At 39.5% G+C, this 24,973-nt stretch overlaps 1 protein-coding gene across 2 annotated transcripts in view; it reads left to right on the top strand.

Annotated features, from left to right (window-relative positions):
* LOC140281739 (adhesion G protein-coupled receptor L3-like) overlaps window positions 1-24,973 on the top strand; it is a 210,075-nt gene that overhangs the window by 41,601 nt on the left and 143,501 nt on the right. For both annotated transcript variants that reach the window (XM_072376228.1, XM_072376227.1), the window contains exon 3: window positions 15,565-15,794. In XM_072376228.1, coding sequence (XP_072232329.1) covers window positions 15,740-15,794 — 55 coding nt within the window. In that variant the 5' untranslated portion in view covers window positions 15,565-15,739. The remainder of the gene's footprint in view (window positions 1-15,564; window positions 15,795-24,973) is intronic.

Raw genomic sequence — 24,973 nt, 5'->3', positions numbered from 1 at the left:
TGTGCACAGAGGAAATCGCTCAAATGCACTGAGTTATTGGTACCATTTGCACTGAGCATTAGTGCATGGATACAAGCTTGGATCACTGAGGTGTGCTTCAGTCTGAATAATGATTTGAAGAGTCAGACTGAACAGGGGACATTTTTCCGTGTCACTTCACTTAACACGTGCCCTTTCCATCGCAGTGACAGGTCTCTGATTTTGACAGATTGTCTGCAGAGAAAAAGTTGTGGATGCATCTTGTGTGCTGTTGTCCATACCAAACACTAAATTAAAGCCACTATGTAGTCGGTATTTGGATATGGAACTAAACTGCACTGTGTTTAAAGTAAGAAGCAGTATCACTCGACTGCCCTCCGATGTCAGTCCGGCTTTTTTTGGGTTTTATTTATTTAATTGTAGTTTAATTATCATATCCACCTCGTTCTCTGTATCCAGTTTGAGCAATTATTGATATGATTAAATTGCATTAGCCGTGGGAATATAAACATACAAAAAATGTGTTGGGGCTGATGCTGGGTTCAGCTTTGAGGAGTATGCAAGGTCAGAGTACATGCTGCTCATATGCAGATAAGGCAGCTGTGATTGGAGCAGAAGTGATTGCAATTCACGCTTGTGGGCTTTTTCGTCACACAGTTCAGACAACAGAAAACGGGAACACAGCAGTACACGTTTTCATCACCTTTTTTGTCTAAGAGTCACTGACTGATTTGTCAAACAACGAAAGGCACGCGTCTTAAAGACGAGGGCTGTTTGGAGTTTTTTTCTCTTTGTGAATGCAGTCCTGTTTTTCAAGTGATTACAGTGCTGGTTTAGAATTATTGGGATTAGATTGTATGAACAAACATCTTTAGCAATAAGTGAGAATTAACCGGTTCAGTGTGAGATTAATTCTCTAATAAATAAATGTCCAAAGTTATTGCAAAACCACAATGTATGAGTGGAATGAAAATACAACCTCAAAAATGATCCTTAAAGCAAATTTTTTTAGCCCTTTGTAGAGCCAGTGGCAGCAACGACCGGTGCCTAAACCTTTCCTGTAGCCCTTTAGAAGCCTCTTGCACCTGTCTGCTGGTAATTTCTGTCATTCTTCCATTTTTATTAGCTTTGGATTTAGTTTAGGATTCACTGCTGGCCAGTTTAACAGCCTCATCTTCTCCTTTTCAGCCAATCTTCTGTGCTGCTGTATATGTGCTTTGTGGCCTTGTCCTGCTGAAAGGAAAGAGCCGAAAGACCTCTTACCTAAATTTCTGACAGTGGGTTGCAAATCTTGCTCTAAAATATCTTGCTGATCTCTGCCAACCTTTTATACATTCAACACCTCCAATACTACAGGCAGCAAAGCAGCTTTACAGCATGATGGAACCTCCACTAGGTTGGGTGTTCTTTTCCTGATGGGCTTAATTTTGTCAACTGTAACGAAACTAGTACACATCAGTCACAGAGAGCTCTCGCTGCCTCTCTCCTGAGAGCATTACCCTACACAGACGGTAGCATATTTTGAAAGTTTTTGCAGACATTAGTCTTGCCTTTTTTTTTTTTCATTCAACAGCGGTTTCCTTTTTGGCCTTTGCCCATGGAGCTCATGCTTGGTGTAGTGCATGAAATGGGCCAAGACTACCACCCCAGATGTTTTAGGTCAGCCTTAAATTTTCAGAAGATGCATCCAAGATCTGTCTCTCTGACCAAAGCCTGTGGCTATCTGCGTAATGTTTAAATCGTGTAAAAACACAAGCATTATGACAGTCTGTCTTGCTACTTTCTCGTGCAGTCTCTAATTTTTTTTTAAAGAAAAAAAAAGAAAGAAATGTCAGTAGTATTTCGCAGACATTACTCAGACATAGTTGGAGACTGTTTCCAGCTGCGTATTGATACACATCTGGCGCTGTGGTGAGTGTTTACAGCAGCTGGATGTTGTGCATTTCATATAATTTCAATATTTCCTGGACAGAACTTTATGAAACACAAGTAATTTTAGACTTGTTTTCATGGAATTTGTTGGCAGTGAGAAAATGTCCATGACCTCCCTCAACCTATCTAATTTGTACTGTAGGTTGGCATTACAAGTTTATTACTTTAAGTTTTTAATGGCCACTTATGTGAACGTGAAATGGGCTGGATCAAGCAAAGTTTCAATTTATTTATTTTTGTGAGCGTCAAGTGCACAAGTCTAACTCCCCTCATAAGCTGCATTACTCATTTATCAATCTCAGTTTGCAAGTATTCATTACATTTGATGAAGCCTCTTAAACGCAAAATGGTAACAGATTTTTAGAGGGAAGACAGACCCTATACTGGGAGTTCTAAATTAATCTGTTAATCAGAGAGATATAATTATGCTAGCTGTGCGGCAGTTCGTATGCTGAGCTTCGCCAACTATACTCACTCTGAAATTCTTAACATGAGCATTGTGGTGCTGGCTGTAGTCGTAATACTTCCACCCCTCTCCGTGGACATATTGGGTAATAAATATGAGATCCACCAGTAATGTTTTGCACAGATGATGTTATTAGACTTGCCAGGCTGAAGCATCAGCTGTGTGCATTGGACGTGTGTCAGAGCAGAAACCTCCCCCCACTCCAGACTTCCCCCTGTGCTGAAACCAACTGGTCCAGAAATTGTGTGCCAGACTTGTGGTGAGTCCCAGAGACCTCTCTTTGCTCCATTTCCAAGTCAAAAGAAAGACTCTGGCATTGAAATAGACTCCCTTGCACTCTTGATAAATAAGCAGAAAACATCTCCATTGCCTCGGCCAGCTTAACTGGGAAATCAGGTTTGGGATTTCAGGGGTAATGTGAAGGAGTAGTGGGTAGGATAGAATTTCAGAGTTTGCTTTAAATGCGCCCACCCGCCCCCCAGTCCTGATGGCCTGTTGTGCGAGTTGAATAACATTCCAATGTCGGATTGATACAAAAATGAAATGAGGAGAATTAAAAGAGAAAGGATGGAAGGGTGGAAAATCCCCTGCAGCTGAGCTCTTGGCACCTCACTAGAGGTGGCTGACAGGACTCCCCAGAAATGGAGTCAATATCATTCCGTCTGAGAGCGTTTTGGATCAAAGAGGATCATCAGTGATGTAAAAAGAACCGCTTTCATACTGGTGTCGGTGTCAAGATGATTTGGTCTGGTCAAAATGTTTTGACTACGGGACCATGAGTTTAAAGCAAATATGAAGATGGGGATTATGGAATCAGTTGTCCTCCAGATTTAAAAAAGAGAATTCATACAGATGCCAGGACATCACATGGGGCTAAATCTGAACAGCTAAGAGTTCAGACATTTAGTCTGAACTCTTAGCTGTAAGATAGAGTTCACTTAACCATATCACATTTGTGCTAAATGCTAACATCAGCAGCATCTGAATGTGTTACTGTCTGTTTTAGCCTGTTAATGTTTGCTTGAAACACAAACAACCGGAATAGAACTAGCCTGCCTAACCTTTGATCACTTCAGGGTAGTAATGTTTTAGAAATTAGTAAAAACTGGTAAACTTTGTGGGACGTCGTTATCCCTTTTAAACCTTACGAGGCAATACCTTTGTTCAAAGTAGATCTAGGCTGCTTCCAATGATGTCATTGACATATTCTGTACTAATTCCGTACTAATTAGTTTATCCACATTAACAGGACACAGTCTCATTAACGGGACTGTGTCTTGGGTGGCTCTACAGTATTTCCTCATATTTGGTTGCCGCTCTGGCAAGTCAAAAGTAATTACTGACTTTCTAATTTGTGTCCATTCTGCTGAGAGAGATACAGTTGTGCTTGTGATTGTGGCATGAATAATTTTACACAAGGGTGCAATTAGGACCCTCACCGGGATCACAAGTCCAGATGGTTCAATGCTATGTCAATTAAAGTGTGTTTTATAACAGAAAGAGCATGAGGCTCTTAGGTAAATTACATGTAAGTATTTGTTGAGTAAAAATGTTTGTGTATATAGCTGTCTTTAGTTGTGGATATGGTGTAATGTTGAGTTGTCTTTGTAGCAGCTGGGAGCAGAACCCATTATTGTGCTTTGCACCACAATTGTTATGCCCTCCGGCATATTTGTTAGTTTATCTAAACCCTTTATTTGAATCTGTATTGTGCATTTTCAAATGTTGGAAAATAGCTTTTCTCTCCTTTTTTTTTTCTTCCTTTTTTATGTTTTATCCAGAGCAACCTGTAACAGTGTGCCTGCGACCATGTACGGCAAGTCAAATCACATCGTAGAAAAGCCATAGTTTACAGTTTGTTACTGTACTTTGACATTCCCTAACTACCCCTGACCGTAATGTGACTGGCTCACCCCGGGAGACCTCCTCCACCTTTAGATGTGGAGAGGTTGCCCACTGAGTCTAACCCAAACGCATTCTACCGCTCAGCCAAGAGACGCAAGCCAAGGTCATCAGCATGTGGGTGTGTGTATTCATGCGGCTCTCCGATGATTGTTTGAGTGCATGTTAAAAAAAAAAAAAAAAAGAAGGTGCACGCAGGTCACAGACTGTCTTTCGCCCCCCCCTGCGTACTTCAAGCTCTCTTCTGATTTGATGTGTGAAACATCAAACTGACTGTCCTCCTCTCTCATGCTCACATATGGCACAGATAAAACAACCACTGATAGCATCAACATGGAGTCTGTGTGGTTCTGTGTGATCTTATGCTGCTGAGTCTATTACACAAGAACTCCATTAGTTTGAGTGTGAGTTTATAGAATGCTGTGGCACTTTCTCTTTTTAACACCAACATTGTTATATATAATAAATCGGTAAGTGAATATGGAATGGTGTGCATACAGGTGACAGAAGAGCTTTTAAAGAAGCAAAAGCAGCAAAGGGTTTCTGAAAATTCAGTTACCATTTTGAATGTGGACTGAATGTTAACCCAGTGCCAAGCCGTGCCCTAGTGGTATGACCAGGTACCTCAAGACCAGCTGTGATCTACCTGACATGAGAGCCTTTGGCTCAACGAGAGAGAAGAGTGTTGCTGTCTTTGTCTGGAGACTAACCCCGAGAGGATGTTTGCCCAGACCAATCAGACTTTCATCAAACTCCATTCTGCACTAGTCTGAGTAAGGACTCCGAGTCCTCACAGTCAGCCTGCAGCCCTCTACTCTTCTTCTGCACTTTATTCAGCAGCCAACTGCTTTTTTCCTGCGAACAATGAATGATGCCCAATTATGGATGATTATTTGAGCATTTTGTGATAAGTTGAACTCGAGGAAGGCAGGAGCATTAGGAAGTGAAGGCTCCTCTTTTTCTGGCGATGATCTAGAGACCATAATGATATGGAAATAAGATCTTGGATGCCAGCTTGTTTTTGTTTATTTCTCTTTTCAAAAGAGACTTGCTTTGTGGGCTTGTAGTCAACTAAAAACTGACAAGAAAAACTCAAACAAATTAAAAAAAAGAAAAAAAAAACCAATTCTCCTATTTTGAGTGCCTTGCAGAAGTATCTGCATTCTTCTCCTCATACTGAGTTGAAAAGCCAGTCCTCGAGTGTACCACCAGGCATTTTCAAGTTTGTTCTCGCTCACTAATCGATCACTCTAAAGCCAGGTCACCGAGGTCTCGACAAGAGGAGCTGTCTCACATTTCAACCAGCGTTTTGTAAAAGCCGCTCGACAACACACAAAAAGGAGCCCACAAAGCAATTTGCCACAATGACCCTTGACCTTTTGTGTCAACTATGTTTGGATGATTATTTACTCTAAAACAATAGCTGAATAAAAAAAGAAAAAGTCTGGCTCAGTAGGGGAATGGTTCATTGTTGACCAGAAAGGACACGTCTGGAAGAGGTTGGACTATTTGCTTTGGTTTTCCCTACATTCCTTATGCGCTTCATGTTGCCTTTTGGTATTTTATATAGATACACTACATTTAAAAACTATTTTGAGTGAATGCTTGAAGTAAAGCTGATTGAACCTCATTTAGGTCAAAGCAGCATCAAAATAAGCTTCGAATGAGCGGTGATTGGCAGGCTTACCCGCACTGTTTTACGAGTATCAACTTCAAGTGGGGTTTAGAAACAGGTTAACCAAGAAACCTAACACAGTGTTGTCCAAGAATATTGCAAGACAATATATGCAACACTTGTATTGTGTCTACTTATATTCAGTGAATGCATTTATGTTCATTTCAGTAGCTTTCGATTTCGCATTCAGTTTTGGGGCCACTGGGCCAATAACAGAATATACTGCAGCACTGATTTTTAGCTCACACTTTCAGATTGATATTTGCTCATTCAGGAACATTTCTAAGATGCGTGCATTTCATGTAACAAAAAAAACTAAACAAAAAAAAACAAGTGGGAGTAGAGACTGTTTATCAAAAGCTTTGTTTTGACTGAATTGTCAATGGTTAATCCTCAATAAAATGGCATTCAAGTGTCTGCAGTGGAGGAATGAATCTTTTCTCCCTGCATGCTCACAAATGGGATTGTTTCTTTGTTCTTTACTGTGTAAGATTTTGTTTGGAAATCTACTCATGAAATGTTAAAAAATAAATAAATAAATGTCAGTTAGACTTGTCAGGAGCGTGACTGAAATAAGGGAATTCAAGTTTTGGGGAAAAACTTCTTCACAAAACTTCAAGCAACATCTAGAACTTGATTTTGTATTATGTTGGTTTTATAAAGAAGAGACTGCATTAATTTATTTTTTCACAAATGCAAAATTTAACTCAAGTAAAGGAATAAATCTTTGTACTCAAGTTGGCTCATTCAGGGATTTTGCCGCCAAAGCTCTACTTGGTGTGAAATGTTCGGCTAATGTTAGCTACAGACATTAGAAATAGTTTAGAATGATAACCAATGAATACATGTCTGTTTGCTTTTGCAGTGTGGTTAAACAAAAGATGTTTACTCGCTTAGGTGTCATAAGACCTTTAGCTCATTTGCGCAAGTGTTACCACAATGAATGAGTAAACTTCCTGGTGAGCTTAGAAGGATGCAGTAGTTAATGAACAACGTTGCAGCTCTCAGCTCCTAATGAGCTTTGCAAAGGTAAATTATAGAAAGGAGCAGTTTAATTTTTGATCATTTGTACATTTAGGGGCCACTTGTAGTAGACCCATGTATATAAAAACATGAGCCTTCTGTCTGAACCTTTGGGTTTTTCTCTCTGTCTTTTCTTCTCCCTTCCTCTCTTTCCTCTTCTGCTCTATGTCTAATTGAGCTGTGAGTGGTTACCAGGTGGAACTCATTTAAATTCCCTGTGGTTGTGACCACTGTGAGTTGCTTGTGACACAGTCATACTTCTCTTTTCCAGACCATTTCCAGCAAATTCTTGCCACTCAGGCCACAATCATTATGCCACCTAGACACAGCATTGTAATTTCTGGTCAACAACACTAACACAGACATGCAGAACCAGATGGAAGGCAGAATTAACATTGTAATCAAGGCTATGTTGAGTGCATCCAGCATGATACATAATGTAGTTGTTGAAAATGTGCATCAAATTTGCCTAGTCTGGGATGCTGTGCGATTCATATTCTAAGATTTCATTATATTCTGTGCACTTGGCTCAACATCAGATAATGATATTGAAATGCATGCACCATTGGGATCTGTGTTATTGACATTGGAATTTGCTGTACCCCTTATTCAGAGGCTGAGCTGAAATTGCTGTTGTCTGTGTGTGTGTCTGTGGATGTCTCTGTGTGTGAAGGTTTGTGATACCCTCCCATTCTGAAATCTGGCAGGGAATGAAGTGTCTATTGGAAAATTATGCAAATGTGGTTAGTAGAGATACAAAATGGAAGGAAATGGAGATCTGCAAAAGTCAAATACAAAAATAAATGGAGAATTTTCTGAACAGATGCCCTCCAAACATGGATTCAAATGAGTTCAGGCTGTGCTGAAATGTGATGCCAGTAATTAGAAAAATAGCTTGGTTTGGCTGTGTCTTACTCGTGGGAGGGTGTGGCTTGCATTACATTTCTTTGTAATCTTTATGGCTCATGATATGTATTTACAACTGTCCTTTGCTCAGATGTTGTCCAATTTTAAGACTTGAAAGTGTGTTGCTGTCATGGTCTTTTATCAACCAATATGAAACCAACCAGGCGATTCCCAAAGACTGTAGCCTTACGTTCTCCTCTCTGTAAGCCGTAGTATTGAAATGGTCTTCAAATGATTTCACAGCCAGTAGGTGTGCATATTGGTGACAAACGCTGCTTCATACTCATTTGCTACTTGTCAACATACTGCTTTCCACACTTTAACCTGTCGCAGATGCATCCAAATATGGATAAAACTGAGATTGTTGAAAGAAAAATAATGAGAGAGTCAAAAATACGGATACACTAGACATTACATTAAAATTCACCTATATGTCCCTAAAAAAATATTTTTAAAAAGTTCAATTTATACAGAGCAAATGTTCTGTAAACTCTTTAGTAATCCATCTTACAAGTGTAAAGGACAATTTCACGTTAGAGTGGATAAATCCATCCATTTTCCCTTATAGGTTCCCATCCCTGGTCCTCTTGCTGAAGTTTTAAAGCCTCCAAAATAGCATTCAGTCATTGCACAAGCAAATTCATCAGCAAATTCAATGTCAGTCTTTGAAACGGTTTTGAAATCTTTCACTTCAAAAAAGGTCACTCTCCTTGGCTTTTGGGAGTAAATCATGGCTCAGATGTCTATGGATCATCTGAGGATGCTGATGGTGAATACTTTAGAAATGGTAATTACAGTGCGATCCATTCGCTCTGGACTAAAGTGATAGTATGACTGAATGACCAACGTACTGACATTGCTGTCCTCAGAGCTTTTCTGATAATGTGGCCGGGAAAAAAAAAGAAAAAGAAACATCTAAAGATCTTGCTTTCATCACCTACGAACACGATGTCATGTTTTTTTACCACAGAGATAATACCCGTAACCCTGCCGATGCTATCAATCTGTCTCTTTGAAAATAGTCTTTGTCAGCATTTAACAATGCCGTAATACTGATGCTGCTGCCTAGAAATAAATCCATACATTCCCTGTGGGTGAGTGGGGTTTAACTTTAAGGTCACCAAGTTTGAAGTCTGTGTGACCTGTTTTATTAGAGAGTTGATTTTTTTGCAGTAAGCAGTATCAAATCAAGTCCCCTGTAGTCATATAATATACTGCTTTAGCTCTCATCCAAAATCAATCTTGGCAACATGATGACTTGCAGTGTTTGTGGGCACAGCATGCCATTTGCTCCTGGTCGGTGATTGATGACCAACAGGTAAGGTTGTTATGGTAACTTGCCCACCTCAGTCACAGTAGTAACAGCAGCTGAAGTCAAGGTTTTCCACTGGATCCAATCAAACTGAGATAAATGATCGTCACAGATTACCACATATATTATTGCTTTACATCGTCATCTCTGTCTTTTAGATACCTTTTATCCTTTCATTCTCCATCCCTTTTACACTCCTCACCAATTCTAGTTAGTCCATCCCTCTCTCTTTCCTGCCCTTCCTATTACCCCACCTCTTCCTGTCCACAATCCTTTGTCTGAGATCCATTTGTGCTGCATTAGGCAAGATATGCTGAGAGAGACGGAGGGGGAAGATAGAAAGAGGGAAGACGTGGAGAATGGATAGTGTCTGCGCTTTGCATTATAATGGAGAACTGTCTCAGGGCAGATTTGAACTGCCTTAAAACGATCTGCATTTATTCACCCAGTTTGTGTGCTCAGGCCTTTGTGTCTTAATTTCTCTTCTATGTGGGAATGCAACTCATCCCAATTGTATGCGTGTGCACTGTTAAATATTTGTAATGGTAATTGGTTTTATTTGTTTCCCATTTAGGTTTCTTATTGTTTCTGTAAGTAATTTCCTGTCATGGATTGTGTTTCTATTGTTTTGTTGTTGGGAAGTGCCGCGTGCATCAGGAGAGGTTACACTGCCTTTGTGTGTGCTTGGAGGTGTGGGTGTACAGCCCCATTATTTAGCCCAAGCTATCAGTCACACTCAACAAGCCTATCATATTGGACCATTCGGAGACTGTGCAGGCTAAAGTTAGCGCTATTATCTGCCTGTCACTGGCTAGCTGTGTCGGGGTCCCTTGTGAAAAACGAATTGTATGAGCGAATGCCTTGCTGTTCCCGTTCAGGGATGCACACAGTATCTTTAAAAGTCTTTCCATTTTCCCATCAGTTTTTCCACACTTTTCAGTCTACAATAGAACAGCATGATTATGACATGTTTGATATGTTTTTATAAGATTGACCACTTAATTTTTAAACCATCAAGCCCAACCAAGAGGGGGAAATGATCTTAAACGGTAGAAGGAAAGGATCGTCTGAGTTTGAATCATCTCAGCTCATCTCCTAAGATTTCTGAGTGAGTGCTCATCAATCATCTTGTATGCAGACAGTGTGCTTGAATTAATATTCATTTGAAATGAGACACTTCATTTGCATGAACACACTGTCTTTCTCATAAAAATTACCAAGCCCTCCCTGCTGGTGCGATAAGTATCTGGACATGAAACAGTTGAAAATCTGAGACACGGCACTTAACCCAGCAACACGATCCCACTTCATTACATGGTGTTACGTGGGGGGCCTTGGAGCAGGCATGACAAGTAACATCATACTTAGTATGTTCTCATCAGATAACACTGAGGATCAAGTTTCACGTTGTTGCTGAAGCATTATATAGAACGCCTCTGGATTCATGAAAATCATCTTTGGTTTCCCTCAGGTCAGAAATTGATAGATGGAGAATTGCCTGCGGGGTTGTGATGTGGATCAGTGTGATGGCTGTCTCACCATAGATGTGCAGAAATGCATATCTAAGTTGAAAAAATATTTTAAATGGAAATTTATAGTGTAAATAAGATTTGATTTTCCAGTCGATTTGAACCGTCAAGGTTCACAGAACTTCACAGAAATCATGATCTTTATTAAACTTTAACATTTTTTCTTTTTTCTAATATTTTGTAAGTCAAGCAAGCAAGTATTTGATTAGGACCATGAATGTGAAATTAGCGGGTGCAGTAGTGTGTAAAGTAACTTTTTTTGCCCTCCATTTGTTCTGCTCACTGATAAATAGCTGACAATATGATTATCTTTCTTTATGTGTGGACTCCTGATGGAAATTTGCCATTCATTTGATGGTTTATCTCTTCAATATCTGTTGTGTTGTCAGCAATGTTGCAAACTAGTGTGTAGGTACGCTTTATGGCAGTTTTGGGCTGACAGGCGTTTCGCATATGCGTTCTTCATAAGTCACACATTTAATCGGTCGTATTAACCCTCAACATCCTCACTGAGAAGAAAAAATTAAATGGAAGTCTCCCTTTGCATTTGTTCAATTCTTTATGATAATAATAATAATAATAATAATAATAATGATAATAATAATATTTTAAAACAAATGGTTTAGATTTCACTTTATGGTAAAGTCTCAAATTTTTATAAAGAAATGGTTCAAATCGGTTTTAGCATTATATACCTAAACCAAATCATAGAGATGGCTCCGGAGGGTTTGCTTCCAAAAACTCTTATAAGGATACAGTTTATCTGGATAGTTTAGTCCTAAATGCCTTTTTAGATGTATTTATCCATTCTAATACAGCACGTCGTTGTCAAATTATTCCTTGTACATTTCCTGTCCCAACATGAATATGCAATCTGTTCTGATAGTCCACTTGACTGAAAGCATACAAGTGTTCAGCTTCATGAATCATGTTTGACACTTCGATGCAAACACTCAGAGTTAAATTACAATAGGCTGAGCAGGGTTTTTCATGATGAGTGCTGAATAGATTTCCTTGTTCTTTATGGGCCAAAGCAGGATCCACTCATGCTGTGTGACAACCTCATTGAGTGTCTCGCATGAAAACAACTAGTTGTGTATTTGAATATGTAAAGTTTATGTTGGAAAAAAGAAAAAAAGATGTAAAACAATTGATATACTGTATTTGGATTCCGGCTAGCTGTCTTGCTTTCAGGAGTTGGAGACAGAAACAAATGGGGAGCTAGAGGCATTTTGTGCTGATCATAAAATGGTCCAACACATTCCCATGAGAGAAGTGACACTATATAGTTTGCACAGGTCCCGCAGATTATATAAAGACATCAGATTCACTGTTTTTGGTTGTGTGCAGAATTCGTTGAAGTTTCCAGTTTACCTTTTGAGGAATTTTACTTTTTCTTTTCTTTTTTTTTAACGTTCAGGTGTTTCCATTGTCAAAGCAGTCACACATCATGCATAATTACAACATAACAGGTTTGAGTCTCACCCAGTTGTAGGAGCATGTTCACATCATCAATGTCAGGATTGCTGGAGGTGTGTGATTGTAAATCTGCAAAGAGTGAACCTCTTTCTCTGTAACTTGTAAGACTGAAATCTCACATTTACAGAGACTTCTCCCCAACATTTTTGCCAGAAAAGGTGTTTTTGTAATTTTCAATGTAATGGAATTAAATGTCTGCCAGAATGTTTTTAATTTTTGATTTGACTAAAATTTGTAGCATTTTAATTGCATTTTGTTTGGCGTCTCCCACATAATCCCTATGAGTAAAACTTTCAATCTGAACATAAATCCTGTGAAAGGGGAAGTTAAATTTTTTTAAAACCTGGACCTTATTTCTGGCATAGAATACGTTCAGCTACTCACTGATAACAGTTTTCCTTCGGAAGATTTTAGATTACTCGAGATCTGCGCATCCATATAACGGGAGAGAACGGGGCAGAGACAATACAGCCTATAAATGAGGCATTATTTGTCTTTATTTCACCAATACTTTAAGACGAATGAATGAATGAATGAATGAATGAATGAATGAATGAATGAATGAATGAATGAGCGCATACTGTTACTCTGTTAGCTCATAGCTGCTATGTTGTTGTTATTGGCGGCTATAGGGGCTTTATAGAGGGCTTTCTACACACTTGTCTACTGGGATGACTTCATCAACGCGCGCCGCTGCAGCACAGCTTATGTGCACAGCTTAATGTATTTTATGCCAGAAATAAGGTCCAGGTTTAAAAAAAAAAAAAATGAAGTTCCCCTTGAATATGTACCTTTTCCCTTAACACTCATTGCCTTCCATTTGCCTTTGTCTCACGGTTACATAATTGCAGTGAGGCAACATGTTACCTCTGCTCTCACTACCTATATCACTCGGCTCTGTTAGATTTAAAAACTAAATTAATTTAGAAAAAAAGAACAATTAGAAAAAGCTGTTCTGAAGACACAACGAGGCAGTAATGAAGAAATCTCCTTGATGTGTCTGAGAATAGACGCTGCAGTTGTTGCATGGTTTGCTAAATATTGGCCAGTTTATCTAAGGGAGTTATCCTAAATCCCTCTCAGAATAAGTACCCTTGAAACGTCAGCACCATAATGTGTCACGAGGCTCCTTCTGGATTACAGGAAAAGCTGGCAATACAAAACTACCCTCTGTTTTTTTTCTTTCTCCTTTTTTTGTTTTTCATTGACTTGGGTCCAAGCCTTTTCTCATAAATATGTATTTTATGAGTTATGTTGTTGATCACGGTTTCTGTACCTAAGCTCATTTTTCAGTTGTTGGGAAAGAGAAAATGAACTTCTTTGATGATGTTTTTCTTTTTATATGATAATTTCGTAAGACCTGTGCATGTGTTTTGTTTTTTTGTTTTAGTTTTTTTTTGTGGCAGTTTGAGTGCTCAAAACCCATGTCACTCATCTCATGGAAGTTAGTCATGTACATTCTTTTTTTTTTCTTTTCTTCTGACATTCCTGTTTCCACTTTCTCTGCTTCCACTGAAGAAATCTTTCTGCAGGCTGTAAACTTCATGTCCAATTTTCCGCTTGAACTGTGTATTTGAATGTGATTATTCCTGAAATAATGTATTTTTTTTGTCAAGTGACTCACAGTGTCTAATCTGTTGTCATATCTAATTTCACTCTCCTGCAGCTGTCAAAAGCTATAAAAAAAAATTAAAAAAAGAAGTGGTGTTTACTCACAAGAAAGCGGCTTTGATCAAATACGCTCCTACAAATTACTAGTCTAACATCTCAAAAGTCTTGCAAATCAACAATATTTTAGATGGTGGCTGAGAAGTGTAGGGACTCAAGATGGGCTTTTTCTGCCTCTGTTATTCCTATTAAGATATAAAAAGAATCTGATTATTCTAGTCTTGCATTTTGGGGGGGGGGGGGGGGGGGGGGGGGGGGGGGTTGGAGGTAGGTTCTGAGATAGGCGAAGATAACCAAATAACACATTGTCTTACTGCAGATTCAAAGAACCGAATTGAGAGAGATTGATGGGAAATCTGATAAAAGGCAAGAAGTCTATTTAACGTGTATTGCTCTCATAACTTGGGATTTTGGATGTGAGAAGTTCTTGTGTTTCAACCTTTTATTACTGGAAAGGAATAAGCTCCCTGGAATATTAAATGCGGTATGGGTTTCCTAATGTGCCGCAGTAATGCTTTAGCAGAGGATGACGGAATTGTGTGTACACTTTGGCTTGTATCATTTTGCAGAGATTATATGTGTGCAGCAGATCATGGCTGATAGTGGATAATAGAAGGGTTTGGGTGGTCTAATCATTAAAACGGACTTAACCTTAATATCATGATATGGGTTTTACAGGGATTATCTTATGAATCTCATCAGTACATATAATGCGGATCCACCATTACCAGTGCCTTTCCACTGTGTGTGGGTGTGCGTGTGTGTGTGTGTGTGTGTGTGTGTATACATACATACATATCACACTTTAATGCAGCGTTGCACATTTTCTCGCGTCATCTTTTTGACTATGAATACAGCTTAAGTGTTGATCTCAGTCGCAAGCTAACACGGTGGAAATCACATGATGTTTGCAGTTTTCCAGTGATTTCCATCCCCTGTCAGGGTTCCAGTACGGCGGACCGCTCATGAGCTTAAAAGAAGTCGAGAGTGGCATGAAATTGGCTCCTCAAAGTAAATTTGGTCAGCTGTTTTATTTGCTGGAATTAAGGAGTGAATCCTGAGAGCAAAGTGGTTGTGCGAAAACATTCACTAGTACAAACATTCAAACTGTGCGGTCATGGCTTGTGCACACAGAAATGCGAAGACGTCATTGCTTTTCTTTTGTCATTTACCATCAGACCTCGCAAGAATACACACGCGGTCTGGAACACATTTGCGCACACGTTGACATGCACAATATGTACTCCCTTCACACGTATAGTTGTCCTTCAAACCCCTAAGCAGTGTGTGCTTCATCGCTCCCTCCTTGTTTCTCCGTGGGAGTGATTTGTCGGTAAGGTGGGGGAGTTAACACTTCGATGAGCAAACAACAACAGACTGCCCAAAAATACATTTGGTGGTTCGCACAGTCTTAGTGTTTGGTTGATCACACCCGGTGTGAGCTTGGCTGACTGGAGATTGAGCAACTTGCACTGTGCTACTTGATGACAACTTGAAACCCACAGGGCCATAAGGACTGTGCATACAGTTGATAAAGCCACAGTGCATCCATCTGCTGTTTTTCTAACTGGAAAAGGAAACAGTCCTATTGTTCCTGGAAAATAATGAATCAGAAAGTTTGTAGCATATGCGGATCCTGAAGTATGTTTGCTTTTTTTTTGGGCTAACACGTTTCTTTAATTTTTCATGACAGATTTTGGAAAGCATCTGGCGTCAGAGCAACAGGACTTGTGGTCGTGTGGGAAGTGTGGCGCAGTGGAGGGGAACCGTGCCATAAAGGAAGCACCCACTCAGGGCATTTGCCAGCAAAAGACTTAATACTGAGCTCATCTGGGATCTTCAGCAGCGGGCGGTGAGAGAAGGAGGCCATGTGGACCGCACGCCTGCTAGTCCTCGCCAGCCTCTTTGCACCAGCCGCACTGGGTGAGTCTGGGCCCTTAGATAAAGAGTTTGTGTCTGAATGTGAACGTGTTCTCATACAACTTAACATCACTATGTGATGAGATTTCTGTAATGAGATGAAATCTCATTCTTTTCATTCTTTCATCATCAAGTTCCAGATTCTGACAGTTATCTGGAACTTAAAACAACAAGAAAACAGAAAAAAAATGTCCCTTCTCTACCGTGTTTTCAATTTCTACCACCCCCCCACCACACACACATACACACACACACACACAGAACCATAGTTTAGAAGATTTTCTCTTTCTTAGTTTTGTGTGGATTGTTTCAGGGAGAAGTAAATTAAGTAATTTAAATTCTGATTAAAAGAAGTCAATGCTGTTGGTCTGAGGGGTTTTGAGTGAGGGTTTAGATGTAGGGAGTGTTGGGACTGGGCCAGTGGCCCATAGAAATGTTAATTTGATATGGCTAAAACCGTTAATGTGAGATTTCAAGCTAATTGAATTGTTTTTGTGCTGTGATATCTCTGGAGGGTGGCAGCAACTGGGCTCACCATCCAGTGATAATGATACTGTCCTTATTTGGCATCACTGTTTTTTCTTTAATGCCCAATAGAAAGAGGTCAACACACATCACTTTGTTAGTATGTCTTTATGAAGTGCTGTTGAGTACAAATTAGGTTATTGTGAGATTTTGGCACTGGTACGTGAGGTGCCAAAACACTTGTGTTTTTAGTCAGAGGGAAATGAGTGTTAATTTTTACTAAGAAATTTCTATTCATTTTACAGGCTTGACCTAACTCTCAGTAATGTGGGATGAACACAATGCTGTGTGTGAGAGAGTGAACTGTTGATGACAGCAGCTATTGAGAGATTAGTGGAAACAGTGCTCCTGTTGGCCAGCTAGGCTAACTAACTTGCATTTTTCTATGAAAGCCTAGCCTGACTCACCGGATGTCGACCACTCTTATAAGCCTACAGACTGGCTGTTCATTCAATGCTGCATTTTTTTCCTCTGAGTGTTACACCTATCAAAATCTCTTTCAGTAAATGAAACAACAATCTCTGAGCTGTAACCCACCCACTGAAAATGGCAGGTGTAGACAAAGGCCTGAATTATTCAGTAAGGCAAGCCTACCTGGTTCTTTACATGAAAACTTTTAAAAATTCACAAATTACGTGTTTGCAACATTCACTTTTAAACTGGGACATTCTTGAATGTTTGCCTAATGGTATTGCCAAAAACAAGTCCCCCTCTGGCACTGCTTTGGCAGGCACTGTCACTGCAATCTTAGCTCAGTGCTGGCCAAGAAAATTGACACTGTGTTTATCCACCTAGTCCAGATTTTTTTGACCATTCTCGACAGTTTACACAGTGCTGTGGAAAATGGTCTGTTTATGCTAAACTAAGTTGAGCCTATAGTTGGCAAAGCTTTCTAGCTTCCACTTTTGGGGTGGAATCAAAACCTAGCAGCACAATGGGTACAAAAGGCCATGCAGTTTGCATTCTGGCAGATATCGCTTGTTGACTTGTACTATGTGGCATGTTCATAGATTAGGGATGAGTGTCAACGATATAAGAATGTAAGTAAAGAAATTATGGTCAGTTGCAATAAAATGGTTTGCCTAATGGGTGTCAAACTTTTTTCTAGCTTCCAGGTTTGTGTCTGTTTAGTGTGGCCAACAGCACGGGGGAATAAATATTTAATCCATTATCCAACCTATGGATTCAGCCTCTTGGCTTTACATTGTGATGTCGAGAAAATTAACTTCCCATCTCTTGACAATGGGATGTTTTAGAAAAGTAGAAAACAGCATTTTTTCCTCTTTGAGGTGTCCTTTCAGCAGCTTTCCAGATGTCAGTTTTCAAATGTTGGTCTAACAGAAAAAATGATCAGATCCCTAGGGTATTACTTTATCTATTTATTAGTGCAAGGCTTTGTGGCTGCGCTTTACCCAGCGCATATAAGGCCAATACCAGCTTAAGTATCACTCCATTGCTCTCACGGAAAACACTAAAGAAGGAGAACTATAAGATTGTAAAAATGAGTTCCATTGTACAAAGTTTTGAGCAAATATTGGTGTTTCAGTGGTTAATTATCCTAGATTTATTTTTTTACATTTCTATTGCATTTCAGTACATGTACAATAATGAAGTAACATATTTGATGTCTTAGTGTTTTTTTTTCAAATTTCAACATGGATTTTGAATTAATGAAAAGCAAACAAATGCATATGACCTAAAAATGAAGCGGAGTACATGTAAAAGCAACTATATCTAGAAAAGAACACATAGCCTGCATATGGTCAGTGTTATTGGCCACCTTGACTTTTTGTTTGATTAGCTTTGACGGTAAAGTGTAAAGATGTGACAGTTTTTTTTAATCTCGATGTCAGACGATGTACACATTGCGTGTCCACCAACACCATTGGAGCAAAAGCATTAAATTATGTCTAGAAATATGCATATTTATGTTAACAGTGACCAAACGAACAAATACTGTATTAAAAGAAGCCACAGCCTGTTAGAAAGTGACTCAAATGTGCCTGAAATGTGTCAGCTGTGGACAGCATGCAACAGTTAGTTTATTTAAAGCAAATAAAGTACATTTTAGCTCAACCACAAATCATATTACTGCCATGTTGTACTCTCCAAGCACAACATAGTTCTCTGTATGTGGCTGGATTTTCTTACTTTTCTCCAGGCTGCTGTTGCTTTTAGTGTGTATGAGCGTGGATATGAGAAGTTGGTGGTTTGAGAGCATTCTTTTTAAAAGCTGTCTGAGCTATTTGGAAAATGGCCATCTGTAAGTCCATGCACGATTTGTCAGAAATAGACTGAAACACGTGAAAACTTGTCACGGTCCTGATACATCAATCAATGTTCCATCATGGATTCATCCCATAGGATCTCGGAACCTCAAATCAACAAACCGTTGAGTTGCTACGGTTTCCTAAGATGTAATTAATGCCGTAAAGAAACCACATATTAGCATTTTGGAGCAGATTAAGTGGTTGACACATTGTAAATAATTTGACATATTTATTAAGAAAAGCAATTCAACACTCAGCCCAACCCTGATGCTTTAAGCAGACAGGCCAGATGTTGCTTGGGAAGTGTTTTGCAGCTGGGGAAGCTTTAGTGGGAGTATTCACCACAGTGTCATTGTGCCCAGAGAGTGTTGGAAATGTGTTCTCTGGGGGGATGCTGGCCTACTTTGGTATCTATAGTACCTTTTGTCTGTATACAATCGGGCACAGGCTTGCGCACTGGTGTCAGACACAGAAGCTGACACTGTTTCACAAACATGCCAAGTTTCAGATTTACTAATCACAATATGCATGCAGAAAAATGCACACACGCGCACATACCATTTGAGCTAAAAGATTGCAACAGACGCTGAATAGCAATCTGTCTTTCTAAGTCAGCAAATGCAAATTTTTTTCAAAAATGAGGAATGTTTCTGGACACGTGTCACAGCAGCAAAATAAGAAGTAGTCAAAGAATGGAGCTTAAGGAGAGATAAGGATGTGTTGCTGTGGTTGGGAGCGGTTATCGTTTTGTTTGTTTGACTGCACTTGTAGATGTGCAGCTACAAAGTCTTGCAAGATTAATAAAATGTTCCATCACAGATGCCGTCACTGAGTCGAAAAATAAGGAAAATGCATCGTTGTCACTGTTTTGATAATGGAGAATAACAAAAGCAATGCCCCAAACACTCTGGCCATGCCTGAGCAGCACATTAATCATGTGTTTCTGTGCATGCAAAACGCTCCAGGAAGGATTTTATATTTATTCCACTTAATACCACCCCACGGAATCGGAAGATGTAACCGCTGTTATGGATGACGGCTCAAGAAAGAATCCAAGAGGCAAAAGCGTAAAGTCTGATGTGCATTTTTCATGGTCAGATACAAGTGCATACATCAAGCCTGGAAGCAGAAATCATTCCGGGGGAACTGAAGACAGGTGGTATATAATGAGCGATGGATTAGACTGAAAACAGATGTGTGCGTGACGCATCTGTTTTCATGTGTATGAGAGCATCAATATGTTTTTGCAGCTAACAGAACACAGTCAGGTAAATGGCAATTCTGCAGGATGGGGTGTGAAAGAAAAAAAAATAACATAACATCCGTCTTGCCTGTTCATGTAGCTTTGCAGCCTTTTGCAGACTTTACACAAAGTTGAATCTAAGCCAACAACACCTTACAAACACCCTCTCTTGCTCACATTGAAGCATTGGCACAAATGTGCCAAGGTTAGCTGCATGTAACTAAACAAGAGCATTAAACTCTAACGTCAGTCTCACTGTTCCCGTACCCGATCCACTTAATTAATCCTCTTGTGCCAGGGCACTGACTTCATCCACCAGAGCATCCCTGGATTTGCCTAATTTGCTTAATTAATTAAACAAATGATTTATTTGAGCTCATATTTCAAAGCAGCAGAAAGTTCTTTGTAGAGCCTCCTGAGGCATATACTGTTTTGTTGTGACTGGGAGATGCCTCTTGAAGCATTGCAAATAAGTGGGCTTTGGAGTGGGTGAATGTCAGTCATTCATTTGCAGCAGCGTAATGTATAGGCAGATGGGGCACTCCAGGCCATGTTTTATTACAGTCGCACCTTGGTTACAGTTAGCAGAATAAATCTCCTACGGCTAAATCTTCAAAAACAAGACAGCAGGTAATGTGTGTTTTGATATGTAGCATAAGTGAGAAGTGGAAGACTTAAAGTTACAAAAGTGAGCTCGGAAAAAGGGAGCCTGACATTGCCATCCCAATCCATACTGCAAGTCCCATTTATGTGTTCATTTTCTTTGAGCTCTTAGTGCTGCTTGTCTTATTCTTACTGGAGGATGAGTGTGTGTTACAGTTTGGTTAAAAGCATGCAGCATCTTTTAAAAGGATCTTGGTATGGGGAATGAACTGCACTTACTGGTGTAATAAATGGCAAAGTCACTTAAGTGCACTTTGATGTTTGTACGTCTCCAAGTGTGCGTTTCTTGTACTTGATTCACCCTGATTATGACATATTACTCCATATATGATAAGAAACATTTAACATTTAGTCTAGGAATGATGAGCATTAGGTGATTGGAAGTGGGGTGCTGTCCCCTTTTTAAGAAAAAGAAAAAAGATCTTCTGATGATTTAAACAACATTAAGCATTTTTGAAAAGTATAAAAGTGTTTGTTTTAAACCTGCAGGGAAAGTGCTGACTTGAGAGCCAAATATTTTAATCATAAATAACAGACAATTATTGCCAGCCAATGATGTACTTTAGGTAATTGTGTTCGATTGCTCTGAAAATGATTCTCACAATATTCATAAAAAAACACTGTAGGTTTAATGTATAAACAGATTTTTTTTAATTTCTCCTTCTTTTCTGGGCAATGGATTATTATTATTATTATTTCCCCCATAAGCCAAGCAAGGCTTCATGATAATAGTGTTGCAGGTGTGGAAAAAAATAACTTCATTCTTATGCCTGCCCTAAGGATGGCCTCCAAAGCTGTCATTTGGAAGTCAGCTTACTTTTTAGCTCCATTCTAAATGCTAATTTTTCTGTACTTTGACTACGTTGTTGTGGAAGGTCTCACATTGCTAGGACGTGGAATGGTAATTTTTCCCTTTGAATTTAAAATAAATTAGATCTATTATGTTGAAAAGCAGATATTTTTTATGTTCAATTTTAGTTCCCATTCAGTTATAGTTTGTGTGATATTTGGCACGGCGCTCAAACATCCCCTTTTCTTTTTATGTCCCTCTGTAATGAGTGAAAAATCAATACCTGCTTGATATGGGGAATAAAACAATGGCCTTTGCTGCTCACAGCATCCATAGCGACTGGTCGACGATGCCAAATTGCTGTCAGAACTTGCGAACCAACAGGAATGAATGACAGTAAGATTAAGAACAGTGGGGTGGGGTTAAATACCCCTGCATGTTTTATAGGTGTCCCTACTGCCACCTGTGTATATCTTCCAAATAAATAAATTAGACTCACCATGGATGCAAAGGCATAATTTGGAAAGCGCTGAATGATGCCATTTAAAGTGGACCTGCGGCTGGCTGAATGGTGTTTAATGAGGACGGATATCGACAGCAAGGTCAAGTGGCAGTAGATGTTAGTTTACATTAGACTGCATAATGTGCGCGTGTGTGTGGTGCACGTGTCTGTTTGTAGTGTCTGGAAGGCTGGAGAGAGAATTGCTAAGTAACCCTGCAGACCAGCTCACAGAGCAAAAATGGTGGGCGTACAATACCACAGGGTTTCCCACACTGCATAACAGCAGGGGTCAGGCAGTAATTTAGGGTGTGGGCGGAATGTGAGGAGCAGGAAGGGCAAACAGAAACCACGCAGAGAGACAATGTAGCTACCTCTGCTTTGCTCGAATTGTGAAATTAATTACTTTTTTTCTCCTCCCAAGCCACATTGTAAAATCTATCCGACCTGCATATGCTTCTTATCCTTCACCGGTGAATATATATGCGGCAATGTGGGACATATTCACTGCTGTGACAGAACCGGCTGATGATTACGTGTTGTGGTATTAGACACTGTGTTTTATATGCAAATCTATCAACTTGGAAGGATTGCACTCCCCCAACGCGCTGTTTCCACCATAAGGTTTTTACAATCATGGGTGTCAGGGCAGCATGGTGAGACCGTCCCATCCACCGCCATAATGAATTCATACTGCAGCAACCCATGATTTAAACATGCCTGAAGGCCATGCTGTATACATTTAGCTAATCAATCAGATTAGAATCTCTTATTTAAAACACATGTTGCTAATAACATCAGTTGATCAGATTAATCTTCTGGTGTGTGCATTCCTGTCTCTCTCAGAAAATTAGATTTTTTATCTCACAGTCCCAATATATGAAAACAAAATGAAAATAATCACCACAAATCAAAGCCAATTTGATACTTTTCCACTCTTAAGTTAGCCTCAGAAATATGTGTTCACCCAGCAGACTTGAGGAGACAGTTGGACACTTTGAAGATTGCTGATGTAATGTCATGGCTTAAGGCAACATATTGTGAGTTTACTAAAGCAGATGTGCAACTGTAGGGGGTCAGTCATACAAACTGACACTTTACTCACACAAATGTGATACATGCATGTTCTTTTAAATAGATTCAGGTGAACTTTGGGTCAGTCTGTTTATGTTAGCATTAGTTGCTTATTCTTGATAGTCTTTTCCATTGCATAATTAGTAGCTATGTAGCTAGCCACCAACTCCATAATCATAACAAAAAAATAATTATATAACAGGGCCTACAGAGTCATTTTTAACTTGAAAACAAATAATTTCCAGCAATGAAGAAAATATGAGCACAATATACTAGGGGAAAAGGAGAGGGTGAGGGGAGAACATGCAAGAATAGAGGGTAAGAAATCCAAAGCAAGAAAGCTGGAGCCAGCTAACCTTTGGCTACTCTGAAGCCCAGAAGCTCATTTCTTTCTAACAAAGCACGTATTTTGTACATATAAAAAGGTTCAGTTTTAAGTGAAAGGTGATTCAATTAAATCAACTTGAGACTGCTGAGAATTTATCTTAAAGTTTACATTATTAATGATAAATGTGTTCCTGATGGAAATGGGTCTGATGAGGTGTGCCTAGCTGAACACTGCCTTATACATCAAGCGCACATATGTCCCCGTAAACAAAAATGATAAGCATATTTTTAAAGTAGTGTTGTATAATCCATTAACTTAATTATGTATGCTACAATCTTGACCCACCTCTTGTAGAAGTGTGTGCAACTTGATGGATAATTTTCCCATGGCCGTAATATTTGGAATTTCCCAAACATATTGATTCACCTTTCACAGGAAGTAATGTGGAAAAAAATATGAAAACTTGGTGAAGATTGACTGAATAGGTAGTTTTTTTTTAATAATTCAGATATGAAAGGGGTAGACTTTGTATTAATCAGAGGAGCTGTATTTTTGGACTGTAGGGCACATCTAGCAGGTAAGGGGTTAAAAGATGAAAGATATAGCTCAGGGCGAGCTCCCGTGTGGACTTGAAAATCAATTCTACAACTGTCTGACAACTATTGCAGCTTCTATCTTGCTTTAAAGTAGCTAGCTATCTATTTAGCAGTCTGTTTGTCGTGCAGCCTCATTCTATCTGAGTCTATCTCACATCAAGGAGACTATTGATCATCTTGTAGTGTTTTTGGCATTGGTCTGTGACACTGAGACATGCTGGTCTTGTTTCAATGGAAGCTCTCTGGGAGCCTGTGAATGTTGACTTCAGCTTATGCAATGTGTTGCTTAAAGGGCCACACAACAGCAAACAGAGAAGGGCTGTTCCCTTTACCCCAGCTCAGATACACTGGCACTTTTTGTTGATGAAAACATTAGCATAAAGGCTCCCTGTCACTAGGGCAAGATGACAATCATGCAAATGAAAACCATTTATGTATGTACAGTATAGTACAATGAGAATTGGTTTTCTGCCTGAAATCTCTGTCTTGATGATGATTCTGTGATGTGTTAGGCATTTTAGCTTTTGTACCGCCCTCTAGGAGCAATTGAGAACATCAAACAAATTCAAAGGGAAGTACCGGTGCCTGCTTTTGTTCAACGCAGAGGATGGGATGAAGCAGTATCACTTTTATTTGACCAACAAAGGGGAATGATTTAGAAACAAAAATGGATAAAGATTAATTGGTTACTGTTCCTTTTGATCTCATTTTTCTCCTTATGCAGCACAAGACCTATCAGGATTCATTTGAATGTATTTACACACATGGATCTGATACTTTTCTTTGCCTTGGACTAAAGTTCAATGCAGATGCAACAGGCCAATTATGGGCAGGATGGTGTGGGGCCTTTTCTCTTATCCCTCAGCTTTGTCATTGAATAAACCAAGCATGCATGCTAACTGGTGATTCAGCCTCAGAGAATCAATACGAAGAATTGTAAAGTCTGCATTTCGAGCAAACGCTGAGGAATATCAGATGATCCTGTGGCACAGATTAAACCATGAGACTTTGAGGAGGAGAAGGAGGAGAATCAAACTGGGAGGCAGTGGTGTGAGGGTGGGTGGGGTGATACTAGAGATGGCCTTCAACATGGCCCAGTGGCCCACTAGAGGAATTCTATACAGCCATTGACAAAAGAAGGCATCCATTGTTGAGGAACTAGCCTCCTTTGGGAAGCTGGTCCATTTCCTTATT

This window comes from Leuresthes tenuis, unplaced genomic scaffold (genome assembly GCF_036924035.1).
Source record: "Leuresthes tenuis unplaced genomic scaffold, fLeuTen1.0.hap1 SCAF_22, whole genome shotgun sequence".
NCBI lineage: Eukaryota > Metazoa > Chordata > Actinopteri > Atheriniformes > Atherinopsidae > Leuresthes > Leuresthes tenuis.
This window is presented reverse-complemented; position numbering and strand designations above follow the sequence as displayed.